Genomic DNA, 17,533 nt, shown 5'->3' on the forward strand with positions numbered 1-17,533 from the left:
CCTTTATTGTTGCAACCATGTGTTCACAACTTTTTGGTGAAATTATTATTCAGGAGAATGATTATGTTAATTCAGATGATAATTAATGTATGAATTAATTTGAATTTTAAAACTTTTAGGCAATTTATTCATTGTGTATGTAATATTTGATAGAAGCGTGCTGGCATTTCTAGATTGTCTACATATTCTGTCTTATGTAAAATTTATATTTTTCTGTGCATCACCTTGTAAATATTGTTATGACCCATGTGCTTGTACATAACGGTGACTCAATCTTTGGTGTTTCGTCTGTAACTATATGTTAAATTTTCTATTTGTTTTTGTTTTTTAATTCAATTCTGTTTGTATGCTGTTAGCATGTAGTTAATAAGTATTATAAATATTCCAGAAAAATATGTATTAATATTAATCAAAATGCCACTCAAATCTGGAAAAAAAAATTGTGTTTTTTCTCCTGAATGTATATTTAAGATAGGAGGAAATAACTAGCACATGAGAGCGAATAGCTCTCATGTGCTAGTTATAGTGGAATATGCTTTTAAGGAGGGGGAAAAGCAAGCAGCAGTTTAACATTATTTGAAGTAATACCATATTAAAGGAAAGTTTATATTTACATAGAGAAAAAAAATTAATCTTTATTTATTATCTAGAATTTATCAAGACACAATCTATATATTAAAGGTGGGGGAATATATTACCTCTCATGCTCTTTAATTGTAAGTCACACAAAATCATGGACTCGGGTGAAATAAAACACAAAGAAATTTTGTTATCATGGTACAAATCATTAACAAAAAACATTACAAAGAATTTTTTTTTTATTCTTTCATTTTTGCCAATTCAAGTATTTAGACATCAATTTCTTCTACTTCCGCAAATTTTTCAGCCATCATTTTTATGGAGCTAATGGACGTAATCTGTAACAAATAAGGTACAACGTTTCTGCATGGCTTAACGCACATTTTTTTTAGACATTTCACTTTCAGTGAACATATATGTAAAAATATTTCCGATATATGATTGAATTAATTAAAGGACGTATGTTATTCAACAAGTTTTAATGCCCGTAAAAATTTAGCATTTAATGATTGTAAACTAAACTCAGTGGCACGACAGCATATGTGGACCAAGGCCTACAGTGCCCATATCTGCTTTCTTGACCGAGGGCCTTAGGGTGCAAGACATATGTCCCGGTTAGGTGGTCAGCCTAACGCGGAACCCCCAGTGTTTAGTTTCCAAGCATGCTTTGTTCTCATTTTATCCACCCACTGAAGGAATGAAACGCTGAGTCAACTTTGCCCAGACCAAGGACTTTCCTCTTTTGGCATGACTAGTAGAGCCTGTTTTTACCTTATTACTTCGGCTTATTATCTTCTTACAAAACGAGCCGTACGTAATATATTGATTTTATGGAACTTCTAGAACCCATTCAGCAATTATTTATTTCCAAAATTAAGACCTTAATTAGGTATATTGATGAAAAATACTGTAAACAACAAATTAAATTCACAACTAATAAATTTACTAGAAAGAAATGCAAATCGTTATATTTTCTAAAGGATTGAAAGTAAACATGATCATGACTGTTTATGATAGCTTCTAATCTCTTGTATAATAATTTTTTAGCTATTTGATTTTTGGTAATAGCTTAAAATTGTTGAAAATTGAATGGAGAATTAGCAAGCAAAGAACTTACTGTATTTGCCTTCAATTAATGTATATAAGTTATGAGCAATGAATGCATTTGAAATTATCACAAATTTTTAATGTTTGATAAATGTAAATAACACTAGAATATGAGACATAAATGCATGTGAATTTTACTTATTATAAATATATTGAATAAATATCAATAAGTATATCTAAAATTTTGTTCTTCCTATTCAATTCCTAATCTAAAATTTTGTTATAAATATATGTATTATGAATTACAGAATGCATGTGTTAGACTTATTATTGGAAATGTAAGATATAAATACAAATTTATGATTGAATAATATTTTGATCAGTGTTTTACTAGTATATGACCATTTTGGAATTATATTGTTATTTTGAGAATTTTTTAATTAATAAAAATAAAGTTATCATAAACGTTTCTGAATCCTGGAACAAACTGCAGCTACACATCATTTTACTGTTCCAAATTCAAGACAAAGATATAACACTATGTAGGAACATGTTAACACATATGCTACATTCTCAAGTTTATTTTATGAGTCATTAATCTGTCTATAGTAGCTTCTATTTGTATTTTTAATTAGCTGCATTTGTTAACCAAGTGATTCACCTGGAATAATGATATTTACTTTCAGTTAAATCTCTTATACATAACTTGATATTCATGATTCCCTTACAAAATTATTTTTAAACATCAACGTGTGACAGAAATTAATTTAATATTTTTTGTTATTATTAATAGCCTCACATATGCTCTGTTCATTGTGAACCATCTTAATTGAGTCAAGTCGCATGCTATGACAGAATTCAAAAAAGTTATTATCTGGTTCTGGTTCTTAATTCTCATGATGCTATAAATTCATTTTTATATTTGTCATGTAAACTATACAGATATTAAACAGAACCTGTCTTCCTTAACTTTCAACAATGGAAAAAAGTCAAGCGATTAAATAGTGGATGGAGCAATGAAAATTTAAATTACAGTGTGTAAGTGTAATCTTTTGATGATCAAAAATATATTTTTTAAAAAATTAGCTAAATTCAGAGAAAAGTTGCCCAGTTATTAAACTGGTATCAATAAAAACACTTTTTTTAATTTAGTTTTTAGCTGTATAAAAATCATGTTCTGCTGTAATATTTTGGGGGTTATTGCAGATGAAGTCTAAAATTGCGCTTTTTCATTAAAAAAGAATCACTCAACGATGCATTTTTTCACCTTCAAAAGTAAATATTTGCCAAATTTGATAGCGCTAGATTTAATGATATATCAAACACACTGACACAACCACATTAATCTTTATTATTAGTAGAGATATGTTACTAATTGGCCACTTTTGGACATCAGATTGGAATACTGACTATCTTTCTGTTAAACAGTTCATAAGAAATGCATTTATCTTAAATGTTTCGTAAGAATGAAAAATATAAATTAAATAACAGTTGAAATTTATATAAAATTGCTGTCCATTTTTCTTAGTTTACTTTCAAAGTAAAGCATTGAATGCTAAGCATTTTGAATTAAATGTTTGTATCTGGTTAACTGAACAAAAAAAAAAAAAAAAAAAAAAGTGAAATATGCTGCAGACCTAACCATTATTTTACTTATTGAATACAAGTAAAATATGATGTTTTGAAAAGCTAAGAAAAATAACCTTAAATAGCAATAGCAAGAAAAATGTCAAAAATATCATTTAAAAGACAAACTGTTAGAAATTTTCAAATAATACATTTTATGAAGAGTAAAAATATTTTTCATTTTATTTTCCTTAATTGAGATGTTGAAAAGAAAAGAAAGCCAAATTATAATAATTAGGAAATTCAAATGAAACAGAAAATATACAATAAAAGGACGAAAAGCAAATACCTTTTATGTGGTTACCTAAAATATAAATTTGAAATTGATACAAAAAAATATTTAATGGTCCAAAATTTATCAAGTAAATTAAAAATCCCTTCCTTTGGTCAGCTTGAATTGAAAAACATATTTCAAAAAGAGTATAATATTAAAAAGGTGGCGAGTGAAAATATAATTTGGAATTGTATACATTAATTAAATAATAAAAATAGCTTGAAAAATAATTTTTAAAAAAAGATTCAATTAAATGATAATGAAATTAATTTGATTTTCAATACAACAATGAAAACTGCCACCAATCATGAAAATATATTTAAAAACATTTGTTAAAAATTTGATATAATTGCATGCCAATTAAGTTGATATCAACAAAAAGATTTTTTTTTTTTTCATAATGTTAAAATAAATTTTGTGGGACAATATTTTTAGAAAATATTACAGAAAATCTCAAAATCTTGAGTAATTTTTATTTAATTAAAACTAAATTTAACTTTCGGAGGTTGATAGTAATTTCTGTCATGTTTTGAATTGCATATGAATTTTTCTCTTTCTGAAAATATCTCATTCCAGTTTAACTTGAATACTGGTAACCACTTTTTTTCAATGAGAGCTAATCATCTTTCACTGTAATTAGTGGTAACATGAAATTGATTGTTGCACTGCCCTTATATGAGGACTCTCCTACTGTTGAGGTATTCTCTTCATTGTAATTTTTCACTCTTGTTGATGATGGCATAGTTTCAGTTCGATGTAAATTTTAATTTATTCGAATTTCTGATGCTTAGAGAACATCAGAAGCATTCTCGAATTCTATATCTAGCAAGAATAGGAGTAATGGAATTTTTCATGCTTGAAATTTGATTTATAGATTGCAAAGTCAGAATCGCATTCCATGATTTCGATCTTTTTGTAGATTTGCTTTTGCTTTTATTCATGAAGACTATATATGACCAGTTTTTGAACATACATGCCATTTCTCAGATTTATACTTTGCATTTAGCAGGGTGATGAGCAGCACCACATTAGAAACATTTAGAAAATTTCTTATTCTTTGTATTTGCAGAAGTGTATTTGGACAGCTGAAAACTTATGTTTGAATAAGTAGAAGACTTTGCACACAGCAGGTGTGAATGCTTTCAGGTTTGTAGCGTCATTTTCAATGATTTAAATGACAAGAGCTGTTCCCCCCACATCTGACAACTTTAGTCCCTTTTTTTTACCAGGAGTCTCTTCTGGAATTTTTTCACTATCCAAACCACAAATGGAACAATTTCGCAATGTTACATTTCGAAACGCACCGAAATCTCACTTAGATATCAAACTTAGATCCCTCAAATATTGAGAACCAATTCGCCAGCTGTTTGTGGTTTCATCGATGAAAACAACAGCCCCCAGCCAGAAATATCGGAGCAGGATTAAAATATTGCTTTAATGGTTTCTTTAATTCATCAATCGAAAATTCGCTCAGCTTTTTCGAAAGTAGCAATTTCAAAAGGAATTTATAGGGATCTAAACTCCTGATCCAATTGCAGATTTGAATACCGACACTTTCTTGCCTTCTTCAACATCGTTTGCAAAAAAAAAAAAAAAAAAAATGTTTCAAGGGTTCAACAATTTAATTAAAATCATCGAGTTCCGCATCAAATGAATGCAAGACTGCCGATTAGGTCTAACTTGCTCATGATACGAACAGGAAAGTAGCAATATAAATTCCACTATAATATTTTTCAAAGTTGTCACATTAATATTGATAAAATACTCTAAAAAGTAAGTTAGGATTAAACTTTATTCCTTTCATATAAGTATATTTCTGGACTAAAACAGTGTTCACATGAGGTCAACTTGAAGTGGATATTTTATGTTAATTTGTTTTCCCGTAATAAAATTTTAACTCTTTAAATGAACAAAATTAAATGACTTAAGAAAAAAAGAACACAACTGATTTTTTTAATCGAAACAATAATCTCCGTTATTGCTGGGCAACCAATGTTGCCATCTTACAAAAATTAAAATGTACAGAAATTAAAAATAAGATGAAGAGGAAAACATAGAGGAAGCTACACACTCCCTTCCCAGTGAAAACAATTCGGAGACATAATCCTTTAAATGGAGTGGAAACTTGACGGTCCTTCCACTGCGTGTGGTATGGTTGTGTTTGACCGGCGTTGAAATTTTCTCCCGCGGTTCGCATTGGGTGTGCCGATCTGGATAATCCATGTGCCTGTAGGTTTCAGGGGGCTGCTCATTATTGTCTTTTATGGTAAAACATGGTTTCAGTCTATCAATTGAAATTCTTTTGACAGTTCCATTAATTTCAATGTCAAAATACTTTGCTGCTCGGTGTTTGACAGCATAAGGTCCAAGATAAACTGCTTGCAAAGATAAAGTGGTCGCATTATTGTAGACGAAAACATGCGAGGAATTCAAAAGGTGTTTTGAAACGAATATGCTTGTATTGTCATGAGTAGTCGTTGCAGAAGGTTTCATGCTACGGATTTGTAGCCTTTGGACGAATTCTGAGTGTGTGAAATTAGGGATCGTGGTGACGAATTCTCTGGGTAAACAGAGGGGACTGCCATAGAGAAGCTCAGCTGAAGAGTATCCAATATCTTCTTTCAGCGCCGAGCGTAAACCAAGAAGAACCAAAGGTAAAGCCTCTACCCAAGATTTGCTTAATTGTAAATGACGTTTCAAGTTTGCCTTTATAATCCTGTGTTGTCGCTCAATCAATCTGTTCGATTGTGGATGATATCGTGCTCTTATGGATTTTGGAAAACCGAAGTATTTGCTCAAAGATGAGAAGAGTTTTCTTTCAAACTGACCTTCTTGATCAGATGTAATACGCTGTGGTATTCCAAAATGAGAAATCCATGTTGAGATCATGCCCTTTGCAACTGTTTCAGATTATTGATCCGTCATAGAAAGGGCTTCAACCCATCTTGAAAAACTATCAATCATCGTTAGTAAATATCTGAAACCTTGACATGAAGGCAAGGGTCCACCAATATCAATGTGAACGTGTTGAAAACGTTCAGGTGGAACCTTGAAGTCCATAAGAGCTGACTTTGTATGTCTTTGAACCTTAGATCGTTGGCATTCCATGCATTTCCTACACCATAACTGACAATCTTTATTGATATTTGGCCACACGAATCTTTTTGTGATTAATTTAATTGTGCCTCTAATCCCTGTATGAGATAGGGTATGAATAGAAGAAAATATTTGTCGGCGAAAATTTGAGGGGATGTATGGGCAGTTACTGCTGGTAGAGATATCACAATAAATCGATTTGTTGATGTCTGGAATGGGAATCTGAACCATTCTCAGCCTTGGGTTGTTTTTTAAAATTGTTAAATCTTCATCATCTTGAAATTCTGAAATAGTTGCGTAATCAGTTGGAGATGGTATTAATTCTGGAAAGAGCATCAGCAACAATGTTTTCTTCTCCCTTGACGAAACGAATATTCGTTGAAAATTGAGCAATATAACTCAACTGTCTTGCTTGTCTGGGAGAGGCTTTGTCTAAATTTTGTTGAAAGCAAAGGTGATAGGTTTGTGGTCCGTACAGATGTTGAAAGATCTTCGCTCTAATATGTACCTAAAATGCTTTATTTAGATGTAGATGGACAAGAGCTCTCGATAATAAGCTCTGTACTTTCTCTGTGTGTCAGTTAAGGAGCGTGAGAAGAAACTTAATGCGCGCGTCTCTCCCTGGTCAATTTGATGAATGACGTATCTGAAGCATCACATGTGAGAGATATAGTAGCATCAGTTGAGGGTTGAACCAGCATAGTAACGTAACAAAGTGCATTATTGAGGTTTTTGAATGCATTGCATGAATCTTCGGTCCACGTCAGCGGTACTTTACTATTTTTGCATCTTCTACTGAATAGTGAGGTTAAAGGTTGTTGCAGCTTGGCCCACTTTGGGATGAAGCGGTGATAAAAATTGCTCATCCCTAAGAATCTGCTCAAGCTGGTGGATGATGTGGGTTCGGGTATGTTTCTTATGACATCAACTTTTGCCGAAAGAGGTCACGCTTGTGCAGGTGTCCTCCAAACGGGCACCCATCCTGTTGTGGGGAAAAATGTGAAACACGATTCGTCAGACTATATTACTTTCTTCCACTTATCAATCGACAAGGTTTTGTGAATGTGACACGACTGTGGATGACGTTTACCATTAACATCTGTGACAAGTGGCTTGAGAAATTGCTGCTCTACCATAAATATTCTGTTTATGAAGATGCCTTCTAACTGTAATCACTGATACTGTGGAATCCAGATGGGGATTGAGCTCTGCTGTCACTTTTGCTGCAGTTGTTCGCTTTTTAGACATTACAATATATATATATATATATATATATATATATGTAATACTTTTCGAATCCTGTCGGCTTTTTAATATGTAACATTATTTGTTGTGAAGCAGGATGCAGTTTGAAGACAGTGAAGAGATTCCTTTTATCTTTTTAAATTCTTTTTAATATCCATCGGGAAAGCATAATTATTTACAAGCAGAGACGCGGACAAGACGTCCGCCACAGAGCAGTACAATAAGCCGAAGTGGGGAAGAAGGGCCGAAATAAATTATCCCTCGCCTTATATAACCTTAGATTTTGATAGGGAAAATATCTGTCCACAGTGCTAATATATTATTAAGATTCTGGTAGGGATTTCTGACGCATGTCGATCACATGTAAGGGAAACACAGGGATCTTTTAAGAAAGAATGTGCTTACTGGACATTTTTACCCCTTCACGCCGAGCGTGTGAAAATATCGGCGTTTAGCTTGACTAAGCAATTTTATAAAGCTTCTCTTGAATTAATTAAGTAGCGACAGTGGAATTGGATCACGAAATAAGAGAATATTTTAGAATGAAGTTACTATGGGCTAAATTAAGATAAAATCTTGGAAATTAATTAAATTGAAATTGAGAGTTTAAAATATCATTACATTTTTCCCCCCACTGCAAGACTTGAAAGCATGTCGGGCCCTTGACACACAGCTTTACCTTACAGTGGTGGTCAAGTAAGAAAAATTAAAATTTAAAGGCATACCCAAGTTTCCCTTACCTTCACATTATATAATCATTAATTCAGAAATTCCATTCATCATATTACATTAGAAGCATAAAAAGAACTATTTTTGTGAAAATAGTATATAAAAATCTTAATAATCATCAGTAATAACAAAATATTAAAATTTAAATGATTTAGTGTACAAATGTATTCTTGTTATTATTCTGCATTTCACTTAATTTGATGAAAATAATATGACAGTCTTACTTATATTATTCTTAAATTCTAGAAAGTCTGACTCAACAAAATTATTAATTTAGAAATAAAGTATTAAATATAATTTCAATCTTGTTATGATTTCACCCAATTGAAATATCAGTATAGTTATGATTTTAAGTTAAGTATTTTAGCTGTAAATAAAAACACAAGATTCAAAACTTCAGGTAAAAAACTTGGATGTGAAAATAATACATGCATAATTGAAATATTTCATATTAAACACTTGGAACTGAAACCATAAATATAAAATTCAAAAATATGTAATGAAATTCTTGGAAATGACAATACTTATAAAATTGAATGGTTTCATATAAAACTTTTGGAAATGTAAATAAATGTGAGATTCATATATTTCAAATAAATCATTTGGAAATGACAATAATAATAATTGCAAAATTCAAAAATATAAAATGAAAAACTTGAAACTAAAAATAAATGTGAAATTCAAAGAGTTCAAACAAAACACTATTGAATGAATGTAACAAAAACACAAGACTCAAAATACTCTTATAGTATTTGGAAAAAAAAAATGCAATATAAAAAAATATTTGTATTTTGTAAAAAACAAGTATTTGGACACAGTGATAACAGACGGCAGCTCAATAACTGTCAGAGGTGCAAATATTTCCCCTGAGGTATTCACTACATTTGTCTAATTATCAAGTGCCATTAATTATTAAGTATATAAGAATCTTGGTATGTTACTTTTTCCGTTCACAAGGTTTGTATGCATAATTTTTAAAAACATTTGAGTTAGATAAATTTAATTAAATTGGGGAAATCATTTTTCTTAGTTATTAATAGCAAACATATAAATTTCAAATTCAACAAATTATAATATTATGAATAAATTCTTAAAAAAATAGATTTGAAAAAAATTTAAAAACACAATATTTTTAAACTAAAACTCATGATATTTTGAATAATAATATAAAATGATTATTTGCAATTGTATTATAATAGAAAATGCAATTTAAAATCAGATCAAAAGTACAGAATATAATTTTGAATTTCATTCGTTGAGTCAGTTGATGGGTGATTTTTTTTTCTTTAAACACTGATCACTTTTTGAAGAATAATCACCTTTTTAATTAATAACAAAATGCAATTTTGAGCACTGGAACTGGAGACTACGGCAGGTGACTATTATTTTGGTGATGACGTAAATCACAAGTGATATTTTGAAAATCTGGTTGATTCACTTTAGCACTGGAGACCACTGACGAGTAAAGTAGGCGATTATTATTGTGATGATGATATAATAAAGAAATTATGTTGTTATCGGAATTATTCAGCACAGGTAAGGAGCCAGAAAAGTTTTTATGATGACAAGGAGACCCAAATCCTTGAAGATATAAAGAGCACGCACATGACGATATGGAGCACAAACACAAGGATATCTATTGAACAATAAAGTCAGATGAGGTCACCAATTACGGAAGGCACGGCACATGAGGGGATATTGCATCGGTTGGTATGGAAAGACGCAGCGAAGCTATGCCACGGGAGACTGCAAACGGCTGGTCATTTCGAACCACGGCCACGGAGACACAAGAGATGGTTGGCCGGAACGAAGAGCGTCGGCGAAGAGCTATTGCATGATTCCTTTTCCTTTCATGCAGATTTAATTTTAATTCTTTCAGTTCCTTTGACTATTTTTCACAGGCAACTATCCCTGTCGACTTTTTAATTTGTAATACTTTTCGAATCCTGTCGGCTTTTTAATATGTAACATTATTTGTTGTGAAGCAGGATGCAGTTTGAAGACAGTGAAGAGATTCCTTTTATCTTTTTAAATTCTTTTTAATATCCATCGGGAAAGCATAATTATTTACAAGCAGAGACGCGGACAAGACGTCCGCCACAGAGCAGTACAATAAGCCGAAGTGGGGAAGAAGGGCCGAAATAAATTATCCCTCGCCTTATATAACCTTAGATTTTGATAGGGAAAATATCTGTCCACAGTGCTAATATATTATTAAGATTCTGATAGGGATTTCTGACGCATGTCGATCACATGTAAGGGAAACACAGGGATCTTTTAAGAAAGAATGTGCTTACTGGACATTTTTACCCCTTCACGCCGAGCGTGTGAAAATATCGGCGTTTAGCTTGACTAAGCAATTTTATAAAGCTTCTCTTGAATTAATTAAGTAGCGACAGTGGAATTGGATCACGAAATAAGAGAATATTTTAGAATGAAGTTACTATGGGCTAAATTAAGATAAAATCTTGGAAATTAATTAAATTGAAATTGAGAGTTTAAAATATCATTACATTTTTCCCCCCACTGCAAGACTTGAAAGTATGTCGGGCCCTTGACACACAGCTTTACCTTACAGTGGTGGTCAAGTAAGAAAAATTAAAATTTAAAGGCATACCCAAGTTTCCCTTACCTTCACATTATATAATCATTAATTCAGAAATTCCATTCATCATATTACATTAGAAGCATAAAAAGAACTATTTTTGTGAAAATAGTATATAAAAATCTTAATAATCATCAGTAATAACAAAATATTAAAATTTAAATGATTTAGTGTACAAATGTATTCTTGTTATTATTCTGCATTTCACTTAATTTGATGAAAATAATATGACAGTCTTACTTATATTATTCTTAAATTCTAGAAAGTCTGACTCAACAAAATTATTAATTTAGAAATAAAGTATTAAATATAATTTCAATCTTGTTATGATTTCACCCAATTGAAATATCAGTATAGTTATGATTTTAAGTTAAGTATTTTAGCCGTAAATAAAAACACAAGATTCAAAACTTCAGGTAAAAAACTTGGATGTGAAAATAATACATGCATAATTGAAATATTTCATATTAAACACTTGGAACTGAAACCATAAATATAAAATTCAAAAATATGTAATGAAATTCTTGGAAATGACAATACTTATAAAATTGAATGGTTTCATATAAAACTTTTGGAAATGTAAATAAATGTGAGATTCATATATTTCAAATAAATCATTTGGAAATGACAATAATAATAATTGCAAAATTCAAAAATATAAAATGAAAAACTTGAAACTAAAAATAAATGTGAAATTCAAAGAGTTCAAACAAAACACTATTGAATGAATGTAACAAAAATACAAGACTCAAAATACTCTTATAGTATTTGGAAAAAAAAAAAAAATGCAATATAAAAAAATATTTGTATTTTGTAAAAAACAAGTATTTGGACACAGTGATAACAAAGTACAAAAGCCGAAGTAGGGAAGAAGGGCGAAATAAATTATCCCTCGCCTTATATAACCTTAGATTTTGATAGGGAAAATATTTCTTCATAGTGCTAATATATTAATAAGATTCTGTTAGGGATTTCTGACGCATGTCAATCACATGTAAGGGAAACACAAAGATCTTTTAAGAAAGAATGTGCTTACTGGACATTTTTTACCCCTTCACGCAGAGCGTGTGAAAGTATCGGCGTTTAGCTGATTCAGCAGTTTTATAAAGCTTATCTTGAATTAATTAAGTAGAGAAAGTGGAATTGTTTCACGAAATAAGAGAATATTTTTAGAATGAAGTTACTATGGGCTAAATTAAGATAAAATCTTGGAAATTAATTAAATTGAAATTAAGAGTTTAAAATATCATTACATATATATGTATGTGTGTGTAATGATATTTTAAACTCTTAATTTAAACCAAATTAATTTCCAAAACTTTATCTTAATTTTGCACATAGTAATTTCATTCTCTTATTTCCTGATCCAACTCCACTTTCTGTTTAATTAATTCAACTGAAGCTTTGTAAAACTGATGCGCCATCAGTTCCACGTGCCTAGTGAAAGTGACCCTTTCGGTGCCCTTTTCAATGTTAGCACGAGCATTGAATTGACACGTCACTGGAAATCCCGTTTTATATAAGACTAGTGATCATTTGTTTCGTTCCTTCCTTACTTCTACTTTTGTTTCGCGCTGTTGTGGATAGAGATGCATAATCCACGATTTTTTGAATAACAAATAATTTTGCTATTGTTATTTTTAAATATTTGTTCCAAATATCTATTATTTCAATCATATTATAAATTAAAAATTATTACTTAATATTAAATATAAAATTTATTCATTGTAATTAATACTTAATTTACTTTAATTACTTACTATTACTATAATATATTACTTAATAATTTATTTTAATACTTAATTTAATACTTAAGTAACGTGTGATTGAATTAACTTATCTCTTTCAGCGTACTTCTTAATTTTGATTTTTTTTCAAAACTATTTATTTAATTTCTTTATTGGAGTAAACCATTTTCTGAAAAATTTGAATTAAATATATATGTCATTTCTTTAAATTGCTTACTTTAGTTCTATATTCTACCAATAGATGGCGCCAGCAGTAAACGGAATATATGCAAAGTCAAGTCACAAGCAATTAAAAACGATTTGTATGGAATAGTGCATCATCAAATGCGAATATCTGAAGGTCAAGATCACTCTCATGAAGTGGGGCGGCGACTTCACACTTTCCAGTAAAGTCACCGCTCCGATAAATTTCAGTGATATGCATTTCAATGATACGATAATTCCAAGAATAACCAGTCCGCTCACTTTTCAAGCCATTCACATATTTCTCCTTTTCTGTTTCGTTTGAGAGCTTCCATTGGACAGATCGTATCGATTGTTACTTTCCAGTGAAGTCACCGCTCCTTTAAATTTCAGTGATATAGTATCGATTGTTACTTTCTATCGTGATCCAAAACCTGTAATCGAAATATCACCAGTAAGATCGTATCAAGGATTTGAATCACACCCATCTTTGAAAAGTATTGATCACTGGTATTTGTGACTTTTTGATATTGGTTACGTAATAACCGCTAGTAAAATATTCGTCATCCCTAGTTGTGGACGTGTTCTGTCCACGCCTACTTGTAAATAAATTGCCTTCCCGGGATGGATTAAAATGAATTTCAAAATGTAAAATGTCTCTTCTATATCTTCGAACCTGCCTTCTGATCAAAAAATTATGCTTATATATATATATATATATATATATATATATATATATATATATATATATATATATATATACACTGGTGTAAGAAATTAAGAGAATTTACATATTTTATCGAATTGCATGAAAAGAACTGAACTGAAGGAAAAACCACTGCTTCTAGATAAAAATGCAAATGTTGTACGGCTAATACGTAAGTGTACACGTGTGTGTAGGTGGAGCCAGCAGAAAAACAGGCTTTATAAGCGCGTGGAGGGTCAGACGAATTTCGTTCGCTATTACACATCGGTGAATTTCTTGGTGTTATCTTGAAGCAATTGGTGAAATTCACATCGGAACAGTAAAAATGTTTAACCACCAACGTTCAGATGATGGAATGAGGTGGCGAATTGTGGTCAGGTAAGAGGCAGGCCAGTCGCAAGTCCAGATATGCAGTGACTTTCATTTAACGCCCAGTGTCGTGTATAACCTATGGAAACAGTTCCAGGATACTGGATCCATCGAGAGAAAGCCTTTGAAAGGTCGTCAAAGAGCCACGACGGCCAGAGAAGATCGCCATTTGTCCATTTTAGCGGGGCGTAACAGAGGGGCTACAGTTTCTCAACTCTCTCGGGACCTGTATGCAGCCACAGGAACCCTGTATCAAGGGTGACTTGTTCCAAGAGACTGAATGAGAGAGGATTGTTTGCCAGAAGACCGGCTGTTTTCGTCCCTCTCACTTCTACGAACATGAGAGTCCGATTAACATGACGCAGGCAGCATAGTGATTAGAGTATGGAGCAATGGGCAACCGTTCAGTTCACCGACGAGTCCCGTTTTAGCCTAAACACCGATTCTCGCCGTATTTTCATATAGAGCGAGCCAGGGACTCGCTACCTACCCTCCAATGTCCGCGAAATCACCAGTTATGGCGGTGATGGTGTAATGGTCTGGACAGGCATCATGTTAGACGGCCGCACACCTCTCCAAGTCTTTAACAGAGGCTCTGTGACTGGTGTTAAGTATAGGGATAAGATCTTGGAGCCCTATGTTCGCCTTTTCCGGTGTGCAGTGGGCCCCGAGTTCATCTTAATGGACGATAACGCGAGGCCGCATAGAGCTGTTCTGGTCGACGAATTTCTCGAGAGTGAGGATATTCGCCGGATGAATTGGCCAGTCAGGTCTCCAGACCTCAACTCTATAGAGCATCTCTGGGACGCTCTGTTGAGCGCAATTGCAATTCGCAAGCCCCCCCCCCCAAGAACCATCCAGGAACTGATAACAGTGTTCGTGAATGAGTGGGACCAATTGCCACATGCACTGATAAACTACCTTATTTCCAATGGGGTCAATTCACGGTCACGTGTCAGGTACCAAACAAACCGCTTCTGTTCAATTTTCAACCGTTCTGCGCATGTCGTGATGTCTGCCGATAACGTTGACACTGTTTACATTGTTTAGTAAATATTAAGCTAGCCGTTCAATTATTAAAAACGTCTGATTTTTTTTAAAGATATTATTTTGAATTATTTTCTCCAAATTTTCTTAGTTATGTAATTTTATTTCTTATGTTAAAATTTTAATTAGTATTTTCAATGGAATTATTGTTTATGCAAAATTAATTAATATCGCTTTTTAATTCGTTTGGTGCCGCTTTATTCTTTCCTTTCCCATATCCCCACCCCCTTTTTTTATCCGAAGAATACATTTTGACAAATGACTATGGCAGTGTTTTTGAAAAATTACATATGTTCCTTTAAATAGTATTGAATGTTGAATTTTATGAATATAGTTCCCCCAGTTAGTTCTTTTTAAAAATAATTATTACTCTTAGATAAGTTAATACTTTAAAGCTTACTAAAGAAATTATTGTATTTTTTTTCTTATGTAATTACTTCTATAAATATTGAGACTTTGATGTTTTCAGTTTGCTTAGAAGAAAGAACATGAAACTCAAATTAGTATATATTGAATAAATTATGTTTACAATTTCAAATTATGAAATATAAAAGGTATGGATACCTTTTTTTTAAATCTATGCAACTTATGAATAAATAATTTCATTTTAATTTGTAGAAATCATTAAAGGAAAACAAACAAAATCAAGCTTTCATAATTTTTATTTACAAATTACAAATATATATATATATATATATATATATATATATATATATATATATATATATATGTGATAATTATTTGAAAAAAATATGACCAAATGTATGTTTCAATGTAATCACTAATACAAAAAACTAAAAATAAAACTATTTACTCTTTATCAACATTTATTTTTCTAGACACTTAGAAATAATATAAACACAGTATGACAAGAATGTCAATGTAAATGATGAAATCAATTTTATTCAACAGAAACATCCTAGATACTAAAGAACAGTTTTTTTTTATCACTAATAAAAACATAATGTTGAACAGTATACTTTTAAAACAGAACATTTATGAATTTTTTTTAAATGCTAAAGTTACATTGATAAAAATTATATTGAATGAATAAACAAGAATAAGGTCATGATATATATATACAGAGAGAGAGAAGTTAAATAGAATATAAAGAGGAGTTGAAAGAAACACTTTCATGCTTTCACAGAATTTTATAATTCAAAATTGATATGTTAAAGAAATAGAAAAAAAAAAAAAAAAAAAAAGTGAAACATGCATGTAGCAATGAAGTTGGGAATAAAAATTATATAATAAATGCTGGTATGGAAATTTATTTTCAATGAAAAGACCTTTATTTATTAAAACAGAAATCACTGAGGTGCACAGTGTTATAACAGGATATTATGATAACAGTGAATTTCAGTTTAAATACAATAAACTATTGACATTTCATTTTTAACAATAGAAAAGTTGTTTGATATAAATTCACTTTGAATCCATCACAAATCTGCAAATGTAATTAGAAAACTAGTAATATTCACTTCCACCTAAGTTTAGCATTATAGCAGTTGTTATTTTTGCAATAGGAGTTTGTTTACTTACATTAATTAAATTTAGATAAGATTTTTTAAAAAAATGCAATGTAATACTCATGTAAACATTTTAAAACCTTCTAAGCATATTCAAAATTATCAGGAATTTCATCAAATGTGAATGAAGTAAATTAGAAATGCACTCATGATTTTGTTTGATTGTTTTTGGTGGCAAATCGCTTACCGATTTCTTTTTCTTTGAAGAGTTTTTCTAACAAATTACTGGAACAGCTATATTTAATAAATGGACACACACTGCATGAATTCTTCAAAATGATCGGAGCATATCACCGACTTCGAAGGCTTGAAAAAATCTATACCAAAGCTATCAACCCAAGTCAGGATTGTTGAAAGGAAAATAAAAGAACATTTTATCATGAAAAACACTCTTGTGTTTCGCATTAAAGCATGCATCCATCAGCACACCAGTATTTCCTCTGTTAACACATAATAAGAGGAAAGAAAATGACTCAAAAATTATAACTTCAAATGTAAACAAAAAATCCGCTTCATACTTGGCGGGGAACGTTAATGGCAGACTGATCGATGAGAGTGAAGCGGATGAAACTTAAATGCCATGCGCAAGAGGTACATGACATGTGACTTTTACGTCACATGAATTGACCCCATATGACATCATGTTGCAAGGCGTGTAAAGCTGTAAGAGGGGACCATACCCCCTATTAAGCCATTTCTTTTGTGTATTCTGCAACATCTGTTTCAAACTTTCATGAGTGTTACGCGTAA

General features: G+C 31.3%; 1 protein-coding gene across 1 annotated transcript; it reads right to left on the reverse strand.

The window, feature by feature from the left end:
• Positions 1–5,554: 5,554 nt before the first annotated feature.
• Positions 5,555–6,415, reverse strand: LOC129959328 (uncharacterized). Its single transcript, XM_056072146.1, has one exon. It carries the CDS (start codon positions 6,413–6,415, stop codon positions 5,555–5,557), a length of 861 nt encoding a protein of 286 aa, XP_055928121.1.
• Between the last annotated feature and the right edge of the window lie 11,118 nt (positions 6,416–17,533).

This window comes from Argiope bruennichi, chromosome X1 (genome assembly GCF_947563725.1).
Source record: "Argiope bruennichi chromosome X1, qqArgBrue1.1, whole genome shotgun sequence".
In the NCBI taxonomy this organism is placed as follows: Eukaryota; Metazoa; Arthropoda; class Arachnida; order Araneae; family Araneidae; genus Argiope; species Argiope bruennichi.

What these genes read in the sequence shown, in the direction of transcription:
- LOC129959328 (XM_056072146.1), bottom strand. Translation starts at nt 6,415, where the DNA reads ATGATCTCAACATGGATTTCTCATTTTGGAATACCACAGCGTATTACA.